The 26,464-nt window shown below is 43.0% G+C and overlaps 1 protein-coding gene and 1 long non-coding RNA gene across 2 annotated transcripts in view; one reads left to right on the top strand and one right to left on the bottom strand.

The window, feature by feature from the left end:
- The window catches only part of LOC308098826 (phospholipid phosphatase-related protein type 5-like), a 71,393-nt gene extending 50,242 nt beyond the window's left edge, over positions 1-21,151 (top strand). Inside the window, exons 4-8 of the mRNA XM_080447280.1 lie at positions 4,159-4,279; positions 5,108-5,358; positions 16,346-16,522; positions 16,996-17,139; positions 20,986-21,151. Of these exons, the coding sequence (XP_080303406.1) occupies positions 4,159-4,279; positions 5,108-5,358; positions 16,346-16,522; positions 16,996-17,139; positions 20,986-21,021 (729 nt within the window). The 3' untranslated portion in view covers positions 21,022-21,151. The remainder of the gene's footprint in view (positions 1-4,158; positions 4,280-5,107; positions 5,359-16,345; positions 16,523-16,995; positions 17,140-20,985) is intronic.
- On the bottom strand, positions 1,318-3,123 carry LOC308098827. The gene is made up of 3 exons (XR_013934314.1): positions 3,058-3,123; positions 2,190-2,238; positions 1,318-1,519 (listed from the first exon to the last, which is right to left on the bottom strand). It is a non-coding gene; the product is annotated as an uncharacterized lncRNA (long non-coding RNA).
- Positions 21,152-26,464: the final 5,313 nt, after the last annotated feature.

Genomic DNA, 26,464 nt, shown 5'->3' on the forward strand with positions numbered 1-26,464 from the left:
TTTCAAATAAATCGTACATTATTACCTGTTAAACTGTGAGCCATTTATAGTCAGTGGTGGAAAAAGTACTCACATGTTTTACTTAAGGAAAGGCAATGTAGAAATACTCTGTTACAAGTGAAAGTCCGGAATTCAAAATTCACTTGAGTAAGAGAACATAAGTATTGGTATCAAAATGTACTTAAAGTACCGTAAGTAAAAGTACTCTTATGCTGAATGAAATGTCCCGTTTCACAAGGTAATATGTATCAAATGTAAAATCTTTTGAAAATAGCCGATGTGAGCTTGTAGATTGACAATTTTCAAATAGCCAAAGTTTATATAGGGCTGAAGACTAAGAGGTTAATGTATGTTTTGTAATAATAATTCAAATCTACAAAGTAACTAAAGTTTTCATATAATTGTAGTGGAGTAAAAGTACAATATTTGTCTCTGAGATATAGTGGAGTAGAAGTAAAATAACTAAAACTTGGAAATACTCCAGTAAAGTAAAATATACCTCAACTGTATGTACTTAAGTACAGTACTTGAGTAAATGTACTTATTTACTTTACACAACATACTATAGGTGACATGTACATCATTAAATGAAATAACCCCAAAACCTAATATACTATTTTGTTTCTTTGTTGCATCTTTTTCAATGGTGGTAACTGACCTCTCAGCTTCTTCCTGTCATCTGTCCAGACAGTGTCCACACAATGGATCAGGTTCAGTTGCATTTAATAAATGAAACTAAGAGACCAAGATGTGCTAATGGGAATATTTTAGATTGAGAATGACAGTTACATTCTCTTGACCAATAAAGAGCACATTTCAAGAGCATGTAAGACTAGAAAAGGTAGCCAAATAAATGGTTTGTTAAATAAACCTACTCACTACCGGTAACTCTTTGTATCTCAACATTTGTACTAAAACGTGGCACTTGAACGGCATCAAAAAGCCTAGATTCAGTAGGGTATGGTAACCAGTAGAAGTAGTACAAAAGGTAACTTTTTTAGAGTGATTTATTCAAAGTTAAAATATTACATAGTATCACATTGCAGCAGCAAACTGTTCCATTGATGGATGACATGCCATGAGGTCCTTGTCTGTGGCCCAGCTACATTACTTCATACGTACATTTTCTGCATTTGAGTGGATATCAGATCAGCCTTGAACTTCCCCTATAACCACTAGGACAGCTGTTCTATAACATTGCATGTGTCATAGACGCACTGCGAAGAAAACTGGCACCTGAAGTTAACTGTAATGCATTGAAGCAGTTTTTATCAGACATCACATGCTTTCTGATCTCTTGTTTTTCGATGTGCACACTATATCTTTAGTTTCCTGAACCAATCATTTACAAAAGAGCACAAGCATTAAAACATAGATCTTCATAATCATGTCGACCCATCTCTCATAGACTGCATTACGTGACACACAATCCACTCTTCTTCAAACATGTCACAATCATTTTCCAGATCCAGTTGTTTGTCACCTCCTGCACCTCTGCAATTGAGCCACTCCATACAGCCTGCAACACACAAACATCAAAGGTCTCTAAAGAGGAAACGTTACATCACCACATCTAATCTAATTAGATTTATAGAATTTCAGGTGTTCTGTACAAACACCTGGGCTCTGTAGATTATTTTAAGTCAAAACTGTGTTATCTAGATTAAAATCTGTACTGTATCAATTCATTGTGTCCTATTAACATGTTTAGAAGGACCAGTCAGATTCTGTGACGAGCATAATTCTGCCTAAATGTAGCTTCACAACACTGATTCAAGTGATTTTGTCTGGTGCTGATTCATTAAATAGGATCTGATTATGTATATTTTTGTCTGCTGTTTTGAAGGTCTAGTCAGGTACATGGTAATGTCTAGTCAGGACATGTATGAAGCAGGATTTGCTTCTTTTTGTGGTTATTGCACACAATCAAACATAAGATAGAGATAACAAACACCATTTAAGCCATACAAAAACCTTACAAATTAGTATTTTAACACTGTGCATTTAACCAAAAGATATAAACGGGCTCTGAACAGTTGTACAAAATAATGAATGCAGCATGCTGCTAGTGCACACACACTTACTTGACAGACAAACGTAATTTAACCCAACTCGCCTAACTATATCTACATTAACAACTGGTAACTTTAGCTTAGAACTTGTCAAGAGAGAAATAACAAATCACCAACCGTAACCCTAAACACCAACTTTGGCAACGGATGCACAGTGACTGGAGATCTGAACAGAAAAGATACGAGATGGAATCAATAAAATAACGAGGCAACGTGTAGCAGAGCCAACTAATGATAGCGAGACATTTATAAAGGGGTACATATTGATTGGTCACTGCTTAATAGTATCTTCAGCTGTTGTTAACACATCGGGTGCCAAACACGGTCTGAACCGTGTTTGCGCAGAGTAGCGGTCCGGTGCCGAACACGGTCCAGACCGTGAAATATGTCTTTTTGTTTTTTTCGTTTTTCTCCACACGGGCGGGGCTAGAGCAGCTCTGGGAGTACCCATTGTGATCTTGAGAAGGATAGGCCAGATAGATCACCGGGAAAAAAAACATGGCTGCCATCCACTTCCTGTCTATTTCCTTCTTTAAAACACCTATATCTCCGAATCTGTTTCCGGTGGGGAAAACCGGTCATGCGCGATGCGCGATCCCCCCCCATTGTAACTCGCGAGTGAAATGTTATCGTTCCAGGCTGTAGCCAGGGTCATCGCGCAACATGAATGGATGTTTTTTTTTACATGGATTTGCTCCTCGTGGAGTCTAGAGCTTTAAACAGCAAAGCGCAGTCAATGGGGAGAATGCTGGCACCCAACGTAAGTTGTTATGAAAAAATGCTGGCACCTGATGTGTTAAAACGCTAAATTTGCATCTGCAAACCATCCTGTTGCCTGTAGGCAACCCTAACGTTATAATGATATAATATTGATGCTTAATATCATAATGTGCCGTCATCAACACGGCTCATTCTATTGTCTGCATCCATTGTATACATTTTCATAAGAATAAGACAACGACGATCATCACAAAACAAATATTACCTCTTAATCTTTCTATAAGATATCTGTTGTTTTCTTGTTTACAATAGTCCGTCAGTCTGAGCTGTATTTCCGGGTTCTGCTCTTGCAAGTGGTACGAAGAACGTGATTGGCCAACTGAATTGCACGATACAGTAGGCGAGCTTTGATTGGTTTATACTTCGCAGTGGGCTGCCATTTTCTTGAAAATAAGTAACATTACTTAGTGATATTATATCTAAGTTTTATTTTTCTGGCGCAACTTTTCAGGATGGAAACATTTGATGTGTTCATAAACAACTAATACTAAACTAATACTAAAAAATTAGCCAGGTTCTTGATGGGGATCAACCAACTCAAAAACTAAAGGAGATAGAGGCACTCGGCCCACGGCCTATATACCCGAACGCCATTTTTTCACCCTTGTTTACTTCCTGTTTACATTGAGTGTAATTCCGGGTTTCACCAGATGGGTGCGTCACTACCGCCCATTGGGAACTTCCGACAGAATCGGCCACAGACGGCATTAAAACACTTCTTTATTGAAAGATATGGATTATTACATTAAACTACTACCCCGTAGCGAGAGTTAACATTTGGGGCTTGGGGGTAAGCACCTTTATTTTCAATTTGTACATGTTTGGAGTGTCTACGGGGTATAGTGCGGAAAGTCCCTGTGTCCATGGGGGGTGAACCCTACAACTCTCGTAGATTGAAAACGTCAGAATCATAAATACGTCTACGAGAGTTGTATTCTACAGCTACATTAGAGCCTATATGTGGTATAGCAAAAAAAAGCAGATACTGTATATTTCAAGTCGTCTAACACATTGGTTCTCAAAGTGGGGTCCGGGGACCCCCAGGGGTCCTTGGGGGGGTTCCAGGGGGTCCCCAGCAAAATGTGTTAATATGGCATCATAATTATTTCAACCACTTTAACTTTTTATACTTTGGCTATTCAAAAATAGCAGATCTACAAGCTCATAGCGCGGCACTCCCTGGAACAAAATATTTTGAGATGGGGGTCCTCGGCCAAATCCATATCATTTTGGGGGGTCCTTGACATGAAAAGGTTGGAGAAGCACTGCTCTAACAGTAGGTTGTGTTTGTCATGGCTGTGTGCAGATCCTGGTTGGAGAGCTGTGTGCGTTCTTCACCAAGGCAGAGGAGACACAGGAGAGGACCATCGTCACGGCCGACTGCTGCTACTTCAACCCTCTGCTCAGACGCATCATACGATTCCTGGGTAAAATCAATCAATCAATCAATCAATCAATCAATCAATCAATCAATCAATCAATCAATCAATCAATCAATCAATCAATCAATCAATCAATCAATCAATCAATCAATCAATCAATCATGGCATGATTATGGAGCCACGCTGGTGCTGTGCAGGCGTGTGTGTGTGTGTGTGTGTGTGTGTGTGTGTGTGTGTGTGTGTGTGTGTGTGTGTGTGTGTGTGTGTGTGCGTGTGTGTGCGTGTGTGTGCAGCGCACGCGCACACACGTGTGTGTGTGTGTGTGTGTGTGTGTGTGTGTGTGTGTGTGTGTGTGTGTGTGTGTGTGTGTGTGCGTGTGCGTGAGAGAGAGAATAGAATGAGAATGTGAAATAAGAACAGCTTGCATACTGTAACTGTACACTATAAGAGTGTTGACTTAAAGGAGAATTACGGCCAACGTTAATTCTTACCTTTAGTATGACGTTATGATATCCTAGGACGAGTGGTACAGTACAGAAATTCCATGAAAATAGCAGATCCACAAGCTCACAACGTGTTGCGATGCGACGCGTTGTGAGCTTGTTGATCGGCTATTTTCAAATAGCCTATAGAATAGGGCTAAAGTGGTTAATGTATGTTTTACAACGTAATAATTTATATCTGCAAAGTAACTAGTAACTCAAATTTTCAAATAATTGTAGTGGAGTTAAAGTTCAATGTTTGCAAAAGTACCTTAAAATTGTACTTAAGTGCAGTACTGGAGTAAATGTACTTAGTTACTTTACACCACTGTAAAAAACTAAACGTATAAATATACTTCAAACAGTAACACCCCCTCCCTCCCCTCTCCAGGTGTGTACGCCTTCGGCCTCTTCGCCACGACCATCTTCGCCAACGCGGGCCAGGTGGTGACGGGCAACCAGACGCCTCACTTCCTGTCGGCGTGCCGGCCCAACTACACGGCGCTGGGCTGCCAGTCGGCCCTGCAGTACGTGACGGGGGGGCGCGCCTGCACCGGGAACCCCCTGGTGGTCATGTCCGCCCGCAAGTCCTTCCCCTCCAAGGACGCCGCGCTCAGCGTCTACTCCGCCGTCTACACCGTGGTACGTCTGGGGGGTTTGGAGGAGGAGAGTGGTCCGGTTCGGATGTTTCGATAGGTTTAGAACATACATGGGCAACTGGCGGCCCGGGGGCTACAGTACATGCGGCCCCCACCTTCACTTAATACTGATATGTTATTGATTTCAGCTGTTACAATTCCAAACATGCAAACATGACCCGCTTTGATTACAGTCTACTGTATATTAGTAGCTTAATGACTAGTATTACAATTCTATTGTCTTTTTTATGTCCAATGTATTTGTATTTAAGTTCATAACGTTAACATAAGTATAACTAAAGGCATTTGAAATTAAATGAAAATGTTGCTTTTTAGGATTCAAATTCAAAAATTGAAAAATTCAGGATAAGGATAAGGATAATTCCTTTTAACAGGACGTTCATGAAAGTCCTTGCGGGCTTGTTTCCAATGAGGGCCTGTGAGCAATTAGGGGTTAAAGGGATACTTCACTTTAGGGCCGGGGACACATTTAAAAAAAATATTAAAAATAAATGAAAAAAGTTATGGAAAATTCATGGCCCCCTCACGCATTAGAGTGTCCTACTAATGTGTGAGGGGGCCATGAATTTTCCATAACTTTTTTCATTTATTTTTAATATTTTTTTTAAATGTGTCCCCGGCCCGAAAGTGAAGTATCCCTTTAAGAGTCTTGCTCAGGGACAAATTTCATTTCATCGACACATATGCTGGCGTGGCCAGCATATGTAAATCAGGATTCCAATTCAAAAATAGCACAAATAGCAGATCTACAAGCTGAAAACGCGTCACGGTGCGACGCGTTTTGAGTGTGACATAGAATGGCGAAGTACGGCATTCATTTATGAAAAAATAAAATACGGAGATAAGAAGCATCTGCCCGACAGTAGATGCAATGTGGCCCTCTGGAGTGAGTGTGGAAATATAGTTGCCCTCTCCATCATCAAAGTTGCTTACCCCTGGTTTAGAAAGAGAGAGACCTGGGGAGGTGGCGGTGGTGGAAAAAGTACTACATTTTTTTAGTTAAAGGTAGGGTAAGTGATATTTTTTGGTATTTTTTTAGTTTTTTGTTAAAAAGTTTAAAGTACTATATTCTGATAGTAATCATTGCTACAGAGTGTTTGTTCGGTCACAGGGGTCTCTCCAGCTCTTTAGTAAACAGAATATAGTACATTTTCAGGTAGGTGACACAATTTAAGCCAATCAGGAGTGAGCACTGAAAATGCTTTTTCTGTTTAATAAAGAGCTGGAGAGACATGGAGACTCCTTTTACTGAACAAACACTCTATAGCAATGAGTACTATCACAATATAGGTAAATAACTTACCCTAAGTACAATTATGTTTTGCATGGTGAAAGTGTCATTCGACAAGCATATAGAATTGTGACATACATTAACTTTTCTAGTCTGTACTGACAGACTACATGACTACTGTACAAATCAATCAGACTGCAGTTGATTCAGAATGCATATGTTTTATTTAAGTCTTTATTTAAGAGTAACTAGAGGTCCGTCCGCCCTACGGGCGGCCGGCCCGCTAGCCGCGCACGGGGCTCTATTATTAGGCCTACGTCGTCTCCCCTCCCCCCTCCCCCCTCCCCCCCCCCACACCGCACACGTTCGGTCGCGTTGCCGTCTTTATCTGTTGTTTGTGCATAAACATGGCTGGTAGCTTGTTTCTCGCGCACAATCTGGCAACACTGAATGTAGTCCAGGCTGTTGGTTGGCTAGTAGTGGTCACGTGACAACAACACACACACACACACACACACACACACACACACACACATGTTGCACACACATTAAAAGCCTGGACTTTGTCTTCACGGCGCCAAAATTAGGTGTTTTTGTTTGTGTGTTACGCACTGGATTGGAACTATTTTTGCAATGTTATTCTTCACAGTTGACCTCAAGGAAAGGTAGGCCATAAGATTGTTTTGTTGTTGTTGCTGGCTGGGTGACGATCATAGTGGAAGGATGTCTGTGCGGAGATGTAACCTGCGGTGCTTACACACACACACACACACACACACACACACACACAGTAGGAAACACACCAGCCTTTTTTTCGCACACACGCGCATATACGCACACACGCACTTTTATTACATCCAGTCCTATTTTAAAGCCTGCGTATGCGGGACTCGCGTATCCACGCGCCTGGTGTAGCCGCTATCATTGATATCAATTGGATCTGAAGAAACGCGCTGTACGCGCCACGCATACGCGCGCTTTGAAAAGTCTGGTGTAGATCGTAGGTTGTCTTTGGGATGTACATGGCACGTGAATTACGGACATATTAGCGTGAGTGTGGAAAGCAACAGCGTGGTTCGAACAGAAAGGTAAGCAAGAGGGGGGAGGAGGGGGAGGAGGGGGGGGGGGTGAAGCGAAGGACGTGCTTCTGTTGTTGTTGTTGTGGCGATGCAGAGAGATTTAACCTGCGCTGTTTGGTTTTATGCTTTATCCAACATGACAGCCATGTAAACAAACAACCAATGTCATTTACAACTAAACGTTGCTCTCAAGAATGTTTTGGAAAACATTTGAAGTGAGAAATAGACGATGCAATCGCCTCGGAAAACAAATGAGGAAATGAAAAATAAGTCGCCACAAAACACAGTCGCCCCCCAGTGTATATACTGGCGATTTGCCTGTAATACCGCCGGATTTGGCCCGGGGCGACTGTGTTTTGGGGCGTTTTTTTTTCATTGTGTCATTTGTTTTCCGAGGCAAACTTGTCCGCCCAGCCCAATAGTTATGGAATACTTTCATTGCCGTAAGCAAGGAAATACTTGGTTTTGTTGTTACTTTTGGGTACATTTATGTATGTATTTATTAAGTAGCCGTGTAATAAGCGGGATAATGGTGGTTAATCGCCCTGAATGGCTTTAAATGTGAATAATGACTACGTCCCCATGCATTATCCCTTACATACTTTTGCGAGCGAAGATGGCTGATTTCAATGGCCGCCGCTTCGTGTTGTTTCGGCTGTGGCCGTCGGCGTTCGGTGGTGCGCACGGTAAACGGTGCGAAACTGTTTCCCCTTCCGTTGTGCTCGTAATGTGGTGAGTGGAATTAATTATGTTGCGAGGTGGAAAATATGTAGTGAGCAATGAGAGGTGCCCTACGCCACCCGTAAATTCAGCGTGCACGTTGTGGCTGGTTTTGTGTTGAGAGGTCCGATGTAGTTGTTGTGTTTAGTCGAAATCAATGCTGTGGGTATGGCGTCAGCAGGCGAGAGGTGCAAATGAATGGAATTGCTATGGAATTGCTGTGGGCGTCAGCCGCGGAAGTAGCAATTCCCCCTTTAAAAGAGTAGATACCAAGACAGTGGAGCATATCACTCCAGTTCTTACATCTTTACACTGGCTTTACCCTGGGCTGGAGCAAGGAGCTCTATCTCATTAATCATCACCATCACCATCACCATCACCATCACCATCATCATCATCACCATCATCATCATCACCATCATCATCATCAACATCATCATCATCATCATCACCATCATCATATGATACGATACAATGTAACTTTATTATCAGCTCTCACTGAAATTTGTCTTGCGAGCCAGCAGCCAAGTATGCAACACATGATACACACATTATACTGTGGACATAAGGGATGTCCACAGTGCAGTCCAGCACATTGGCTGGATTCACCTCCGGTTGGTAAGTAGTCTATGTATTGAGCTAAAATATTTGTAATGCTCAAGCGAGTGGCAGCTAACTACTTTGATTTGTACCTGTCCTGTATCCCTTTTTTGTCTCTTATATATAAAAAAAAGTTGTTAAAAAATCGAGCTGGATGAAGAGGTTAGAGTTGTACCTGCACCTTAGTTTCTCTCTATAGGTTAGATTGTCAGCATTAATTAGTCCAAGAGGGCCAGTGTGTGTGTGTGTGTGTGTGTGTGTGTGTATGTGTGACGCACGCACGCACGCACGCACGCACGCACGCACGCACGCACGCACGCACATTGAGCCCTCATTGGCAAAAGGAGGAAAAAGTCACGCAACAGCGCCACAGACCATAGAGATACATACAGTGGCCAAACACAGTATTGTGGGTCGTCTTTGGATCCCATATTCTGAGAGGACATTGAGCCCTCATTGGCTGAAGGACCAGCCAATGAGGAAAAAGTCACACAAAAGTCAGGACTAGCGAGTGTAGATGTAGACCAGGTTTTGCAACCTGGTAAAAACCTACATGCATCCAAGGTGAAAACAAACTGGAAGTTGACTACTAATGCAGAAAGAGCAATGTCTAATATTTTTTTTATGTCCTGACAAGTGAGTCAGTCAGTCAGTCAGTCTAGTCTTAACACATTGATTGCCAAGATATTAAACATAGTTTTCTATCTCCGTGCCGGCGTATAATTACCTCAATCCGATGATATTTGAAACGCCGTGGAACCGACATTGTGTAAAAAAAAAAACACGAAAAAAGGTTCCTGTGATAGGCGGAAGGGTCTGTGTATCCATGGGAACGACAAGTTTCCAACCGCGATCCGCCATTTTGGAGCTTTGGTCCGCTGAAAACGGGTGGTTTTCAATGAAAAGAAAAGAAACTGAGTTACAGCTGTTTTTCTGAACATCCCATCATTGGGGCGGGTTGAAGTGACGTTTTTTGGAATGACGTCACATCCACATTTTTGAGCGGTGTAGCCGCTCCTATAAGTGGGGTTGGGACACCTCATTAGTACACCCTTCGCTGTACTGTGATTGGCTCATAATAGCACACCCCTCTACATTAGTACACCCCTAGCTGTACTGTGATTGGCTGACTCTATTGGCTGACTCTATTCAGCACTGTGATTGGCTAGCGAGACACATGATGAAATTAATAACCTATAAATAGGACTATGCACTTAAAAAAAACCTTTTTTTTTTGTTAAGTGAACTTCCATCACTGTGATGACCACACCACTCACTTCACACTGGGTGTGATTTTTTTTCTCTGAGAGACAATCGATCATTCCAAAGCTGTGTTAGGTCGCCCTTGTGGAATTTTCCCCCAAAAATGAAAGAACGCATAATTCGATCTAGGCAATAAAGTGATGGTTTTGAAAGAACGCATAAATTCGATCTAGGCAATCAATGTGTTAATGTGGTGAATCCATCCATCCTCCCACTTATCCATCCATCCATGCATCCATCCATCCATCCATCCATCCATCCATCATCATCCACTTATCCAGAGGGTCGTGGAGGTAACAGTTCCAGCAGAGAATCCCTCTTCCCTCTTCTCAGTCACTTACCTCTGGGTATACTCTCCACTGGTCCTTGGTCTACAAATGTCACTGTGAACCACATGATGTTTTTATGTTTCCTCTTCGTCTGCATTTTCTCCTGAGGGCCATCAGCTTCCTCTTCATCATCTTCCTCTTCATCATCTTTCTCTTCATCATATTTCTCTTCATGATCTTATATGCTTGGACCCCGTTGCCACTTGCAGTTTGTTTGTTTGTTTGTTTGTTTATTTATTTAAATAAATGGTATCACAGTTGTTTTCTATTTTTATAGGGCTAAGTTATGCTTTCAGTTATTGTTGGTAGTCATGGCTGCCAGTTCCCACCTGATGTTATGTGGGAGTTCAGACTGCTCCACACTGTACTGAATAACTGCTAGCTTGCATAACATCTTCAGATTAGGACTTAAATCTAAGATATACAGGTCATCAGGTGTGGCTGGGTAACTGATTCTTCCAAAGAGGATGATACATTCTCCCACCATGCAACAACCCATCCAACACCCCCCACACGGGGCTTTCCCTTTGGGCTCAACCTTCTTCCATGAGAAGGTCTGTGAATTGAATTTCCACACATCATTGAAGGTCTGGTTCAAGCTTTTTCCACCATATATGTACAGCTCTCCATTGTAGACAAAGGCTGAATGACCACTGCGTCCTTCTGGAAGAATCTGTGCAGAAGGTGTTCTCAGCCAGCAGTTGGTCTCTGTGTCAAACACTCTGATGTTGTTGTACCAGACCGCCTGGACACCATGGCCCCCAAATACAAACATCTTTGTCCCGATGATGGTGGCAGAGTGACCCGATGAAACAGGTGGTGGAGTTCCTCTGGTGTTAATTAAAGACCAGACCATTGTGGTGGTGTCCAACTTGTACATGTCATTAGTGTATACAGTCAGCTGGGTGATTCCTCCATGAATATACATGACCTTCCTCAAGACACAGGCTGAGTGGCAGTATCTCTCCTTTGGAACAGTACCAGAAATCTTAGGATTGGACCATCTGTGGTTGCCAACATCAAATGAATAAAGCACGTTACAGTAAGGATATCCCCCCAGATGTAGACAATATCTTCAACCAGAACAGCTGTACGGCCCCAGCGCACGCAGGGAACCTCAAGGTGACGTTTTCCTCTTCCAGTTTTCACTGTGGTCAACTTCCTCCAGCGTAAAGACAGTGTGTTGAAGATGTGGACATCAATCTGATCACTGTTGTTCTTTTTTCCGTATCCTCCAAATGAGTACACCTTGTGTCGGACTACAACAGCAGCTGGCTGCTGTGGATCTTTCAGAGCTTTCAGATGTATCGTCCAGTGAAACATTTCACACTCCAGCACCACTGTGAATCAGTGCAACTAATTTACAGAAGAGGTTAGAAGGCAGGGCAATTTGTTGCTAACAGTTGCTGAAGGGAGTTGTGTTGGAAAATACAATAAAAACAATTAAAAGGACAATCATGTTGAATGTGATGACGATGTTGTGATGTCATTCCTTGATGATATTATTATGGAATAGCTAATAACGTGACTCAAAGTGAATGGCCATTTAAGCAAGATCTATAATCTGAAATGTGCTATTAATAAGATTTGGTTTGTCAGTACTATGACAACAGTACTATGACATCAGTCATCCATATTTGGGCATATCGAGATAAAGACACACAGACAGATATGCTGAGATGTAGGCAACAGTGTTTGTGGACTGGTAAGATTTTGAGGCTCAATACTCATGCAGGAAGAGCTTCTACCCAGCAGCTGTTAGAGTCATAAACAAGGACATGGTCATTTCCTCTCTTTCTATAATATCTAATTTTCTTCATCTTCATCCCCCCCCCCCCCCCCCCCCCCCCCACCACCTCTCTCCTTCTTGTCATCCCCCTCTCTCCCTGCTCGTCTCCTCTGTGGCCCAAACCTCTAGTAACTGTACAGTTGTGTGCCCGGATAGCTAAGTCAGTAGAGTGATCGCCTTTGAATCACAAGGTTCTGGCTTCAATCCCAGTCACTGTTCCAAGGCAAGTACCTGAAGTACCTTGCTCCCTGGGGTCTAGTGCATTGCAAGGGGGATAGACACCCTCATTGCTTGGCTTTGCACCAACAATAAGCCACTTTGACAAGATGTACACACTAGTATACTGTATATTATAGACATACATACAGTAGTGTGTAGTAATGTTTGTGTATGATATCGGACTGACAGACAGTCCTCTGTGTGACGATACCGAAGTTCATAACAGTAGGATACGGCATTACAATTACTCCTGTTAAAACTATTCATACAAAAGGTAGCTAATCTTAGCCAATCAGGATGGAATATGAAAAATCTTAAAGACCTGTTTCGTTTAATGACTATAGAGATACTGAATACCGATTTGCGTGATGTTTGGACATCTGGAAATCTGTATGAGTAGTGTACATTTTTTGTTGTTGCAAAAAGCGGCCTCCTGGTGGCGCTATAACAGGCCCATGTGGGGAAGAGGTTCTGAATTGGCATCCAGGGAGTGTGTGCACAGTTTCGCAGCGGCTGAGCCAACGGTGCCGGAGATTAGCTGTACACAGACAGACACGCGGACGGACGGACGGACACACGGACGGACAGGGTGCAAAACATACTCTCGCCATGCCTTTCGGCCTGGCGGAGACAATACAAACTAAGCTATGAGGACTAGAACTAAGACTAAATATATTGACGATTTTGTGAACAAATAAAAGCTAGACTAAAATGTTAGCTAGGGACTATAGTGGAGAAGATATCCAGTAGAACTAAAAGACAAGTCATTTTATGTTTGGTTGCGCTCGGGTGTTGTGCTCTGAAAATGCAAGTTAACATAGAATACTGCCTGCCAAGGTGCAGATTTTGAAGGCAGCATCGGAGAATTCTCAGGGTAGGATATCCCAACGATTCTGTGCGAACAATAACTTACATGTGTCAAATGTGATGTTATTTTCTTAGTCTAAGCCGGAACTAAATGGACCCTTACGCGTCCATTTGGTTCCTTTTCTACACTCTCAGGTTTCAACGAACACTGAGGATGTTACTGTGTTGGAAGTGGTGGCACAGTGGTGGTTCTATTGAAGGCATGGTGGTGTACTGAAAAAGTACTCACATTTCTTACTTAAAGACGGGGTGCCGTGATTTTCAGTGATCCCCCCCCCCCCCTAAAACATAATCATCAGGTATTATGGTTATACTAGGAGGAAGATTTTTTTCAAAAAAGTCTACAGAAAGTGTTAAAATTATGTTTTTATGTGGACACGCCTCCAGTTCATTAAGTATACCTGGTTCTCACCTTAGCACCTCCTCCACCACCTTAGCACCACCCACCTGTCCTAGTCCCTCCTCATGCCCACACCTGTTGTGTTATGATAATGAGGGGGAGGGTATCATTTTACTGTGTCATTAAAGGAGGAGTTCACCCAAAAAATGACTTATTTTCTATCAATTACACACCACATGAAGCCTTGATTTCATGGATTTATTTTTGTTTTTGTGGCATTCCTAAGACAATAATTTGATGACCGTGTGTATTTCCGGTAGGAGACACAAATAATCTACTTTGTGTCTCCTACCGGATACATTAGCCGGTAGGAGACGGGAATCAAATTATTAGCTTAGGAATGCGACAAAAACAAAAAATAATCCATGGATTCAAGGCTTAATTCATAGGGTGTGCAATTGATAGAAAATAAGTCATTTTTGGGTGAACTCCTCCTTTAAAGTGCTGTTTTTCTATTGGCACGTTTGACCCTCAAGGTTTCAGCCTCCAGGAAGAAACTCAAAATAGTCAGAGAAGACATAAAACACCATAAAAACACCACCAGGGGGCTTAATGAAGTTCTATCAACCTCATAGACACATGAAAAACAGAAAAAGTGCAAAACCATGGCACCACCTCTTTAAGTAAAAGTATCAATACTGCAATGTAGAAATATTGTGTTACAAATGAGATATTATAGAAAGAGAGGACCTGACCATGTCCTTGTTTATGACTTTATGACAGCTGCTGGGTAGAAGATCTTCCTGAGCATTGAGCCTCAAACTGTCACCAACAGTCCACAAACACTCTGTTTCCAAGGTGTTGCCTTTCTACATCTCTGCATATCTATCTGTGTGTCTTTATCTCGATATGCCCAAATATGGATGACTGATGTCATAGTACTGGTGTCATAGTACTGACAAAATACATCTTATTAAATATTCAGATTATAGATCTTGCTTAAATGGCCATTCACTTTGAGTAACGTTATTAGCTATTCCATAATAATGTCATCAAGGAATGACATCACAACATCGTCATCACATTCAACATGATTGTTCTTTTAATTGTTTTTATTGTATTTTCCAACACAACTCCCTTCAGCAACCGATAGCAACAAATTGCCCTTCTTTCTAACCTCTTCTGTAAATTGATTCACAGTGGTGCTGGAGTGTGAAATGTTTCACTGGACGATACATCTGAAAGAAGAACATGGGCTTTCCTGGCCAGCTGCTGTGGTAGTCGGACACAAGGTGTACTCATTTGGAGGATACAGAAAAAAGAACAACAGTGATCAGATTGATGTCCACATCTTCAACACACTGTCTTTACGCTGGAGGAAGTTGACCACAGTGACAACTGGAAGAGGAAAACGTCACTTTGAGGTTCCCTGCGTGCGCTGGGGCCGCACAGCTGTTCTGGTTGAAGATATTGTCTACATCTGGGGGGGATATCCTTACTGTAACGTGCTTTATTCATTTGATGTTGGCAACCACAGATGGTCCAATCCTAAGATGTCTGATACTGTTCCAAAGGAGAGATACTGCCACTCAGCCTGTGTCTTGAGGAAGGTCATGTATATTCATGGAGGAATCACCCAGCTGACTGTATACACTAATGACATGTACAAGTTGGACACCACCACAATGGTCTGGTCTTTAATTAACACCAGAGGAACTCCACCACCTGTTTCATCGGGTCACTCTGCCACCATCATCGGGACAAAGATGTTTGTATTTGGGGGCTATGGTGGCCAGGGGGTCTGGTACAACAACATCAGAGTGTTTGACACAGAGACCAACTGCTGGCTGAGAACACCTTCTGCACAGATTCTTCCAGAAGGACGCAGTGGTCATTCAGCCTTTGTCTACAATGGAGAGCTGTACATATATGGTGGAAAAAGCTTGAACCAGACCTTCAATGATGTGTGGAAATTCAATTCACAGACCTTCTCATGGAAGAAGGTTGAGCCCAAAGGGAAAGCCCCGTGTGGGGGGTGTTGGATGGGTTGTTGCATGGTGGGAGAACGTATCATCCACTTTGGAAGATACCTCACACCTGATGACCTGTATATCTTAGATTTAAGTCCTAGTCTGAAGATGTTATGCAAGCTAGCAGTTATTCAGTACGGTGTGGAACAGTCTGAACTCCCACATGACATCAGGTGGGAACTGGCAGCCATGACTACCAACAATAACTGAAAGCATAACATAGCCCTATAAAAAGAGAAATAAACAACAGTGCAAAAGTTTCAGCATCAAAATGTACTTGAAGTACCAAAAGTAGAAAGTACTAATTATGCAGAATGTCCCATTTCACAAGTTCAAGATGTATAAAAACAAAATGTATAAAAACACAATGCGTTGTGTAGTGGAAAAGTTCTGAAAACTGGAAATACTCCAGTAAAGTAAAATAAAAACTCAAAATTGTACAGTACTTGAGTAAATGTACTTAGTTCCTTTCCCCCACTGATCTAGTGTGTGTGTTCCCTCAGATGTACGTGACTCTGGTTTTCCGGACCAAAGGCACGAGGCTGACCAAGCCCACGGTCAGCCTCACCCTGCTGTGTCTCGCCATGCTGGTGGGAGTGGTCCGAGTGGCCGAGTACCGCAACCACTGGTCGGACGTCCTGGCCGGCTTCTTCACGGGCGGCTCCATCGCCGTGTTCCTGGTGAGACGAAGGAGAGGCAGAGGGAGGAGGGGGTCGCATGGAAAGGGTCCGCGTGAAGGATTCGAGGGTTTTGGGGATGCGTAATTTTTTTTTGTCCAAACAAAAGATTCCAAAATGTAAGATAAGGAACGTATACATATATATGGGGGGGGGGAAGCAAATGCAAACAAATATTTCTGTTTTTATAAATATAAATTTGTACTTAAGTACAGTACTTGAGTAAATATACTTAGTTACATTCCACCACTGCTGTGTGATCAATTCCTTGAGCTACTGTTAAGATGTAGGAGCCTCTTTCCGGGATGCGTCCATTTTAACCACCCCTACTGTCCCTATATATTCTGGGCATGTCATGATAGCAGCAAACAATAGAGGAAAATAGCGAGAGGTAACTTTTTCTTCTTTCACGTGTAGCTGTACCTGTTGACTCATTTCTCTTTCTGCCACCGCGCGCCACTCTCCGTTTCCGCCAGGTGACCTGCGTGATCAACAACTTCCAGCAGATGGCGCCGCCGCCTCCCCCGGTGCGGCCGCAGCGCCCAGAGTCCGTGCTGGGCATGCCCATGGTGACGCTGCCCTGTGTGGAGAGTCCACTCGAAAAGTTAAGTGGGCCTCAGGTAAGGGTGCGGGCCGGGGGGGGGGGGGGGGCGGGGGGGTTGGGGAGGGTGTGTTTGTGTGTTTGTGTGTGTGTGTGTGTGTGTTTGTGCGGGCGTGAGGCCACGCGTAACATGGGGTGTAGGGGAGTGGTGGGGACACTAGACAGGCACCGTCCCGTCCTTGTCTCCATCCTGTTTCCTCCTCCTGTGTGCCTCCCCCGTGAAGTCCTCTCACCTGCATGCCCGGCCCTACCCCCCCCCCCCCCCCCTCCCCACAATGACTCCCCCCATGAACCCATGTCTTTGGCTGATAACAGCAGAAACGTGTACAGTGTCAATGGGAATGAATCCCGGGGAGGCGGGGTTGGAGAGATACTTACAGTACCTCTTAAAAGTGAGTCAGCGGTTTGACTGGCACACTCCAGGTGTAATTTACCATCCCAGAGAAACGCTGCAGTTTAACCCAATAATGTTTTTGTTATTAAATTAATATATGAAAAAAAAAAATGAACCACTTTAACCATTATTTTATACTTTGGCTATTCAAAAATAGCAGATACAAGCTCATAGTCAGGGGTGCACATAACTGGTGCGCAGGTGCGCATGCGCACCCAAAATAAATAATGCGCGGCACATCAGACGACGCGAGGCGCTTTTCCGTACCAATAGCTGGGACAGGAATTTCTAAGCTTTTATTTTTTAGCAAAAATAAAAAATAAAAGCCTGGAGATCAAGGCTAGGAATTTACTTCCTGAAGCCACACTCACACAATCACGCTAAAGCACGCGTCGGCCCCATGTACAGCCATTAGGCGCAGGGGGAAGGGACGCATGCTGCACGTGATTGTGTGAGTGTTGCCTCGCATCGTGACACACAGACACGCTGCGACTCGCAGCTCGCTGCACGCAGCCAGCAGCGGCTGTTAGAGGCACTCGTCACCGATGATGGACGCACCGTAATGGTGCAAAATATGCCGTGAACGTCCCAATCTGGCGGATAAAAGCAGCGCAGCGCAGGGCACCAAACTTGGGGGGTTCACCAAACGGCGTGAGAAAAAAAAAACGGCGAAAAACTGCGGAATTTGGAAGCAGAGCGTCCTTTTTTCTCGCGCAGCATATTTATTTCTTACAACAGTCCAGCCTGATCTCACAGAACACGGTGAAATAGCACAGATTGACAATTCCGTAAATAGACGACTAGAAAACCCGAAAAGCTGTGCATAGGAGCCGTGAATCCCATGGTGAAATAACATGGGTTGCAACCCAGAAGCAGAGCAGTCCCCACAACATGATTTATGATTCTGTGCCTATCGGTAGCCTACGTAACTCGGACGGCGCTGAGTAGCCTCAAGCGAACGTCGAAACGTTCGGGACGGCAACTCGCTCGCTTTAGCTCGCTCGGTGGTCCCTCTGGTGGCTCCAGTTCGCTTGAGACTGCGTGCCTCGGACATGGTCCAAAACGAAACAATGTCAGTGGAGGGGATTCACGGCTCCTTTTCGGGTTATCTAGCGGTCTATGCACGGAATGTCAATCCGTGCTATTTCACCGTGTTGTATGACATCGGGTTGGACAGTCGGTTAAAACCACTTCCAGTTGGGTGTAAGGTGCAGAACAACCTCTAGGGGCCAGTAGCGGGGTATTTCTGTTTTTAGTCGTATTTCATCGCACAACGAATAGCAAAAAATAGCTGTTCAAAGTCCACAAGCTCAAAGTCCAACATGTCGCAATGCGTTACGTTGTGAGCTAGTAGAGCTGCTATTTCCTCTATTCTTGACAGTTTTGATCAATTTCCATCAATGTCCGAAATAGGTCCGCCAGGTTTAAAGTGCTTAACCCTTGCATTGTGTTAGAAAACTGCATCCACTTGTGGTGTTAGCGGGTCAAATTTGACCCGTGATTTAAATCAGCCCAAAATACTCAAAAAATATTTTTTTTCATTATTTTTTTTCTCCCACCTCATAGCTGACTTGTAATGCATTCATATCCATGTAAACACTTTTTAAAATATGATGTTGGGTTAGGGCTAGGGTTTCATCATTCAATATATCTCGTTTTCTATTATAAAATGTTTTAAATTCACTCATTAAATTTCCTATAATGAAGGCAATGGATAATGATGTTATCTAGCTATAGTAGAATAATTAAGAATAATAATTAGAACACACTTCCAAAAAAAAAATATTAAAAAAATACTAGTTTTCATTATTTAACTTTTTTTTTTTTTTAATATTATTAAAAATAGTGACACTAGTGTTAGGGTCATTTTTGACCCGTATACCATAGAAGGTAAAAAGTCATTTATTTTTCATAAACTCAAACTTTATTTTACTCCTGATAGCAAATGCTAATTGAGGACAAGTCTCTCTCACTCTCAAACATGTAAACATTGAATATTGGGGGGCATTGAGCCACACTTCTCCACCGGGTTATTTCGGACCCTAACACCACAAGTGTCACTTTTTTTATAGACACCATCAGAATTTATTTAAATTATGAAAATAATTTTGTTGCGTTAAAATGGCTATTTCTGAGGATATCATGAAGCCTCGTTCCAATAAAGAAATGTAAAGGGTACTTTTTACCTATTTAAACTTGAAAACGGGTAAAAAATTACCCTAACACAATGGAAGGGTTAACCCATTAAGACCGGGAACGCATCTGTCATTTTAGATTTTAACCACCATTATTTTATACTTTGGCTATTCAAAAAATAGCAGATATACAAGCTCATAGAGCGGCACCAAATGCCGCGCTATGAGCTTGTAGATCTGCTATTTTTTGAAAAATCTTGAAAATGTGTGCAAATCTTTGAATAAATATATTTTTAAAGGGAACATTTGTAACTAAAATCTTTGCTTCTGGGGGTCCCTGGAACTAAACATTTTGACATGGGGGTCCGCGGCCAAATAAATATCATTTTGGGGGTCCTTGACATGAAAAAGTTTGAGCGCCACTGATATCTATGCTTTTCAAAATACTGTTAGGAATTAGAAGACATTTTGTAGATGTGTTCCCGGTCTTAATGGCTTAAACTGGCCGTATAAGGACCAGGACAGCCTATAGCGGGACATTTAGACACTTTCATGGAAGAATGCAATGCGTGACTGGGGGGACCGACAGACGGTAACAATTCTGCCGGCGTATATATACGTGTATGAAATGTGTCCTTGTCTGGTCTGTCTCCCTCACTAACCCTCCCCTTGACGGCTTTCTTTCCCCCCTCTGTCCCCCGCCTTGCCTCTCCTCCTCCTCCTCTCAATCTGTTCTTCCCTTTTCGCTTTTCTTCCTCACTCTCTCCTCCAGCATCCGTCACTCCACGCCTCTGCCCCGCCTTACAGCGCCTATGTCCAGCCATTCTAACTGACTTTTAAACCCCACCCACCTTTCTGAGGCCCACCCACCCATCCACCCATCCTCTGGGGGCCACCTACCCACCCACCGCTCTCATGTGATCACGCTCTTCTTTCCATGTCCCTCGTTTTCCTTAACTTTTCTGTTTCTTCGTTGCTCTGAGAAGAAAGCTCTCATTAAGAGCACCTGTGCTAATCAGCACACCTGCTGAAGAGCACAGGTTACATTGACCTCAATTGTCAATTTCAACGAGGGCCTTTTGTACACACATGTATACATCTATCTCTCCGTTGTCATCCGTTTTTGTCGCCTTACCCTCCCTCCCCCCTCGCCCCACCTCTTCGGAACATCTCTCTTGATTATTCGTTCTTCACTTTTCTCCTTTTTACCCTTTTTTTCCGACTCCTCCTCTCTCTCTCACTCTCTTTATCTCGCCTTCCTTCCTTCTATCTCTCTCTGTTCTTTTTTTTTGTTTTCTCTCTTCTTCTTCTTCACTCCTCTCTGTCCCCACAGCAGACTCCGCGCGGATCTCCGTTCACAGAGATCACATGACCCTCAGCCCTATCGGTTCCCCCCCGCGGCCCCAGATGTCCTCATACCGTCTCGCTCCATTTCCAGTCGAGTCTAGACCTGCCGGCCGAGCAGCAGCAGCAGCAGTATCAGCAGCAGCACTCTCCGCGGTGCGCGGCGCACCCGTCCGGACGCCACGCCACGCTCCACCGCTCGTATTCCACGCAGGTCTAGACCTCGACTTTCACATGCACATGCACACACACACACACACACACACACACACACACACACACACACACACACACACACACACACACACACACACACACACACACACACACACACACATTCCCTTGTACCTCTCCTAAATCCCAACATCTCCGGGGAACCGATAGGAAAAACTTTCAACAAACATAAAAAAAAGACCTCTCTCTTTACTGGGACTGTCCCAGGAAAGGATAGCGACTTTGACAAGCTCCCAAAAGTGGAACAATCCCGACAGTGTTATGGGGAACCTTCCCCACACTGTTACGTGTGATTTATACTTAGTTGCGCCCACCGGAAATAGCAGATTTGACAAGTTCTTACAAGATTCACAAGTTTACAAGTTCAATTTACAGAACTTGTAAATCGGCTATTTCGTGTGCACAACCAAGTATAACTCAGGCTTTAGGTGAACATTCCCTACAGCGGTAGGTATGTCCTAGCTTTTCTCTACACCTTTTTGTCACTGTTCTTTTTCGTGGTTTCTTCTTATTTTTGTTCTGGGACTATTCTTTTTTCTGAACGTATTGCTGTCGCAACATTTCATCGTCAACGGCGCGCTATAATACGCAAGGGACAAAAGCAGCATCACCCAGCGTTACGTGTTCGTTCAGTGTCCTGGTTTATGTTCTTCTCCCGAAGATAGGAATTTTGGAGAGCCGACCGTGGCGATATCACTGTCTTTGCTGACTCCGTGTCACAGAGTTTGTGCGTCTGCTGTGAAAGGGGGGCCGTCTCGGACCAGTGGAGATGATGACACAAACACTGGTATGACTAATCGACACGGAACATAGAATGACACGACATGCGTTTCTTACACATTATGTCTCTCACACATGAACAGGAACTCATGGATACTCTTATGGATACTCTTTCACACATGCACACACACACACACACGCGCACACACACACACACACACACACAAGCACACACACACACACACACACACACACACACACACACACACACACACACACACACACACACACACACACACACACACACACACACACACACACAGAGTCGTCTGAGTTATTGGGCTCTTAGTCAGCTCTGCACGGGGTCGACTATAGGATCAAAGGATGTGGTTCACATCACACAGCGGACTAACGGGATCAAAGTACGGACACGCTACAGTAAATGAGCTCGCATCTTTTTTAGGGCTTTGTTTTGATCTCTGACGGTTGCCAACGGTTGCCAAGTCGACAGGGAGACGCAAGCAGATTAGATAAGTGGCGAAACGAAGAGCTTCCAAGTGAAGACAAGACAAGACAAGACAAGACAAGACACGTGAGCCCATGAAATTGATCCGTATTTATACGCGGGTGACACATACCGAAAAACAGCAGATCTGCAAGCTCACAACGCGTCGCAGCGCGACGCGTTGTGAGCTCGCAGATCGGCCGTTTTCCGTGACACCGACGCGTACAGTAGCTACGTGTAACGCGTGCACCGAACTCATCCAAACCTTTTCTTTCAACGCCACATCTTTTGGACCGGGAGTCTTTGCTTTACTGATGCTTTGATGTTTATGTCATTTCAATTGTTGATTATATATTTTTTTTAGATAAATGTCATACTTCACTTCAGAATTGCCTGTTATCAGCACAGATCACCTGGGAATGGAAGTGAAACACCGACACAGAAAAAATAATTATAACCTGGCTAAAGACTCTCACATGTACGGTTTGGAAGAATACTTCCTCGTGTAATTATTGTGATTAATTTTCCGCGGAGGAGATCTTATGGATAGATGTATTTATTGATGGGTCTGTATATATGTATATGTAAGTATGTCTGTCTGTGAGTGTATGGGGTTTGCCATATAAAGCGCTGCTGCAGTCGTACACAGCGTGACAGTTTTGCTCAATTTTGATTTGCACACGCCCCTTGCTGTCCCCCCAGCCCACTTGTCCATGATGGTTTTGATTCTGCCGCCCCCTGCCTCCCCCCTTTGTCAATGACGGCACCTCCTCTTGGTTGCTTAGTCCAGTGTTTCTCAACCTGTGGGTCGGGACCCACACAAGATTTGGGGGGGGGGGGGGGGTAATAGATAATAGATAATAGTGAAGTGACAATTTAAGGGCTTTTAAAGACCTTTTTAATACTTTTTTAAAGGCCTTTACAATCTACAAGCTCACAACGCCTCGCGCTGCAAAATGGGGGGTCCCCACGTTCAAATATGATTATTTTGGGGGGGTCGCAGGCCTGAAAAGGTTGAGAACCACTGGCTTAGTCCACGTTGTTGCTAATAATATCGTCATCATTCAGTGAAATGTCTCCCTCTGTTGGGTGATACACAAACACATACAATCAAACTTACACACACGTGTCTGTCTGTCTCTCTCTCTCTCTCTCTCTCTCTCTCTCTCTCTCCTTCTCTCTCACGCACACGCACACGCACTCGCACACACACTAACCTCCCCTAAGCTGTCTCATTAACCTCTTATCTTCCCCTTCGTGTCTTACACTTTCTTACACTGAGACCTGTTTGTATGGATTTGTAAATATCTTTTCTTTTTTTTGTAACGAGAACATGATTTTTTACACACGCATCACCAACGCCACTGACCTTGTAACTATGATGATGATGATGATGATGATGATGAAGCAGTGTGCATGAAGAACAACACTCTGAATTAGCACTGGACGGAGACATGGACCATGTAATAATGTACTGTACCGTGTGGGACCAGGTGAGAGTGGAGAGATTGAGCTATACATCTCATTATGGGCCACGTTCACAGAAAGCACTACTTACTGAGCTTCCAGCACTTTTCTGCCATCATGCATTTCTATGGTAAAGACGTGCTAGTATAGGAGCTACTCTTCTCAGCGTCCACTCTTGTCCAACATCTTTTATTTTAAGGAACTGGGGAACCTCCACCCTGACAAGCACTTGGAATGGTAGTCATTACATTTAGTTGGACTCGATTCCACAGATTACTATTGTGAAAATAACCAAACTACAAGCTCACAATGTCTCGCACTGCGTAATATTTGACAATTTGGCCAATTTGGTATTAACAACACATTGGGTGCCAAAAAAAACGTAGATCCTCGTTTTTGCTAATACACCCGTCGAGTGCCATAAACGAGAATCTACGTTTTTGTATCATTATTGTTTTACACAAGGGGCGCTCTAACGCAACTTAGGAATGATCCTAGGACCCTTTAAAAGGGAATGGACGAAAGTGACGTCATCCCCAAAAAACGGATGTGCATCCGCCCCAATGATGGGATCTTGGGAAAAAGGTCCATATCTCCATATCTTTTTACAGTGGTCAAAACAAGCCATTTTCGACGGGCAGTCACTCTTATGGCGGTCATGACGGTCACTCTGTTCCAGTCGTTAGACGGGACCCTTGGCCATCTCCCAGGCACCGTTTGTTCACATCCGGGTCCTCTTTGTGGCTTCTGCTGCTCTAAAAAGATCGCCAATAAGGGTAAAAAAAAAAACGCTGGCACTGGCTGTACCCTGTTTTATAAAACCTCTGGCACTCAATGTGTTAAAAATCTCTAAAAAGTCATTAAATTGTAACTTTAGAAATGTGCAGATACCCTGTATACACTTATACTGTATGTTTGGTTTGTTTACTGTCGAGTGAGAAAACAATGTTGCACATTAAGCTAATCATCTGGGGACCCCGCAAAATAATCTGGAATCTTTCCTATGCAGAGGGCTGGAGAGCCACGCTCACAGGCATTTCGCTCAGTGCATGTGTAGTGTTAGTGCTCCTGACATCATATCCAAAGTGCTCCCCTTTTTTTTTTAAATAAAAACAGTGTGTAAAAGTATTTCTGTGGACATGGCCCAGTAAGCCTCACTTCACAACATCACCAACCCACAACCACCGTTTTGTTTTGTTGTCGTTGTTTTGCTGTGGTGAATTCTGATAGCTAAACCAAACACATTCATTTCTAATTCCCTCTACAGCATTATCCCTGCGACATACTAGCATCCTGTCCAGGGCGGTGTACTTGTTCGTCAAGCTGCCTCAAACTACAGAAACAGGAGATAGGCTCCTGCCCTCTATGGGCCTCATATGGCTCGGCAAGGCTTACTTACTTATCTACAGTATTGGGTACATGAATACATCCAGGAAGTGTTGTGGATGTACTGAAGACAGTGGTGGAAAAAGTACTCACATCTTTTACTTAAGTAAAAGTATCAATACTGCAATGTAGAAATACTCTTTCCGGAATTCTACATTTACTTGAGTAAAAGTACAACTAGTAACTAAAGTTTTCAAATGATTGTAGTGGAGTAAAAGTACAACATTTGCCTCTGAGATGTAGTGGAGTAGAAGTAAAAGCACTAAAAATGTTAAATACTCCAGTAAAGTAAAAAAAATACCTCAAACCTGTACTTAAGTATAATACTTGAGTAAATGTACTTAGTTACTTTCCACCACTGCATATAAGCTTATCATTGATGGAAATGAAGAGGAAGGCACAATAATGGCATACATGGCGGCAAGCTGAACATTAATGCCGTCCGTATAAAATCACCCTGATCATCACAGCAGTATCACAGTAGATGTTTACATGTTCAGTATGGATTACATTTCCATATCTCCATGCTGAAGAAGACATTTTCTTTGTGATCCGCAGTAATCCATGTTCAAAAAGATTTCTATTAAGGAACAAAGGCAAAGGCACAGTTGAGTGACGTCAATAAAAAAAGAAGCAGCATTTTGTCGCCCTCTGGATTTCTGGAGGTTCAAACGCATTTACCTGTCATCCTCTGTTTTGTAAAGATCTGTCTGATGAGAACAATAAATGGATATTGCAATAAGAACATATATCTCTGCGTTGTTTTTAACTGCACACGCTTTGTTTTGGTACAGAATTTGTGTTTTATACAGGTGCATCTCAAAAAAAGAATTATATTGTGGAAAAGTTAATTTTGTCCCCCTAAAATAATTTGAAAAGTGAAACTTCATATTCTAGATTCATTGTGCATAAAGTGAAATATTTCAAACCTTTTTTGTTTTAATCTTGATTATTATGGGATACAGCTCATGGAATCAGAAATCCAGTAGCCTATATATCAAAATATTAGATTGCAAAAAAAATCAGAATATTAGATTGCAAAAAAAATATTTATAATACAGAAATGTCAAAAAAAATATTTATAATACAGAAATGTCAACCATATGCTACTCAATATTTGGTCTGGGTTACTTTTGAACAAATTACTTCATCAATGTGG

The sequence above is a fragment of the Gymnoscopelus braueri genome, assembly GCF_963280865.1.
Source record: "Gymnoscopelus braueri genome assembly, chromosome: 13".
NCBI classification, from domain to species: Eukaryota; Metazoa; Chordata; class Actinopteri; order Myctophiformes; family Myctophidae; genus Gymnoscopelus; species Gymnoscopelus braueri.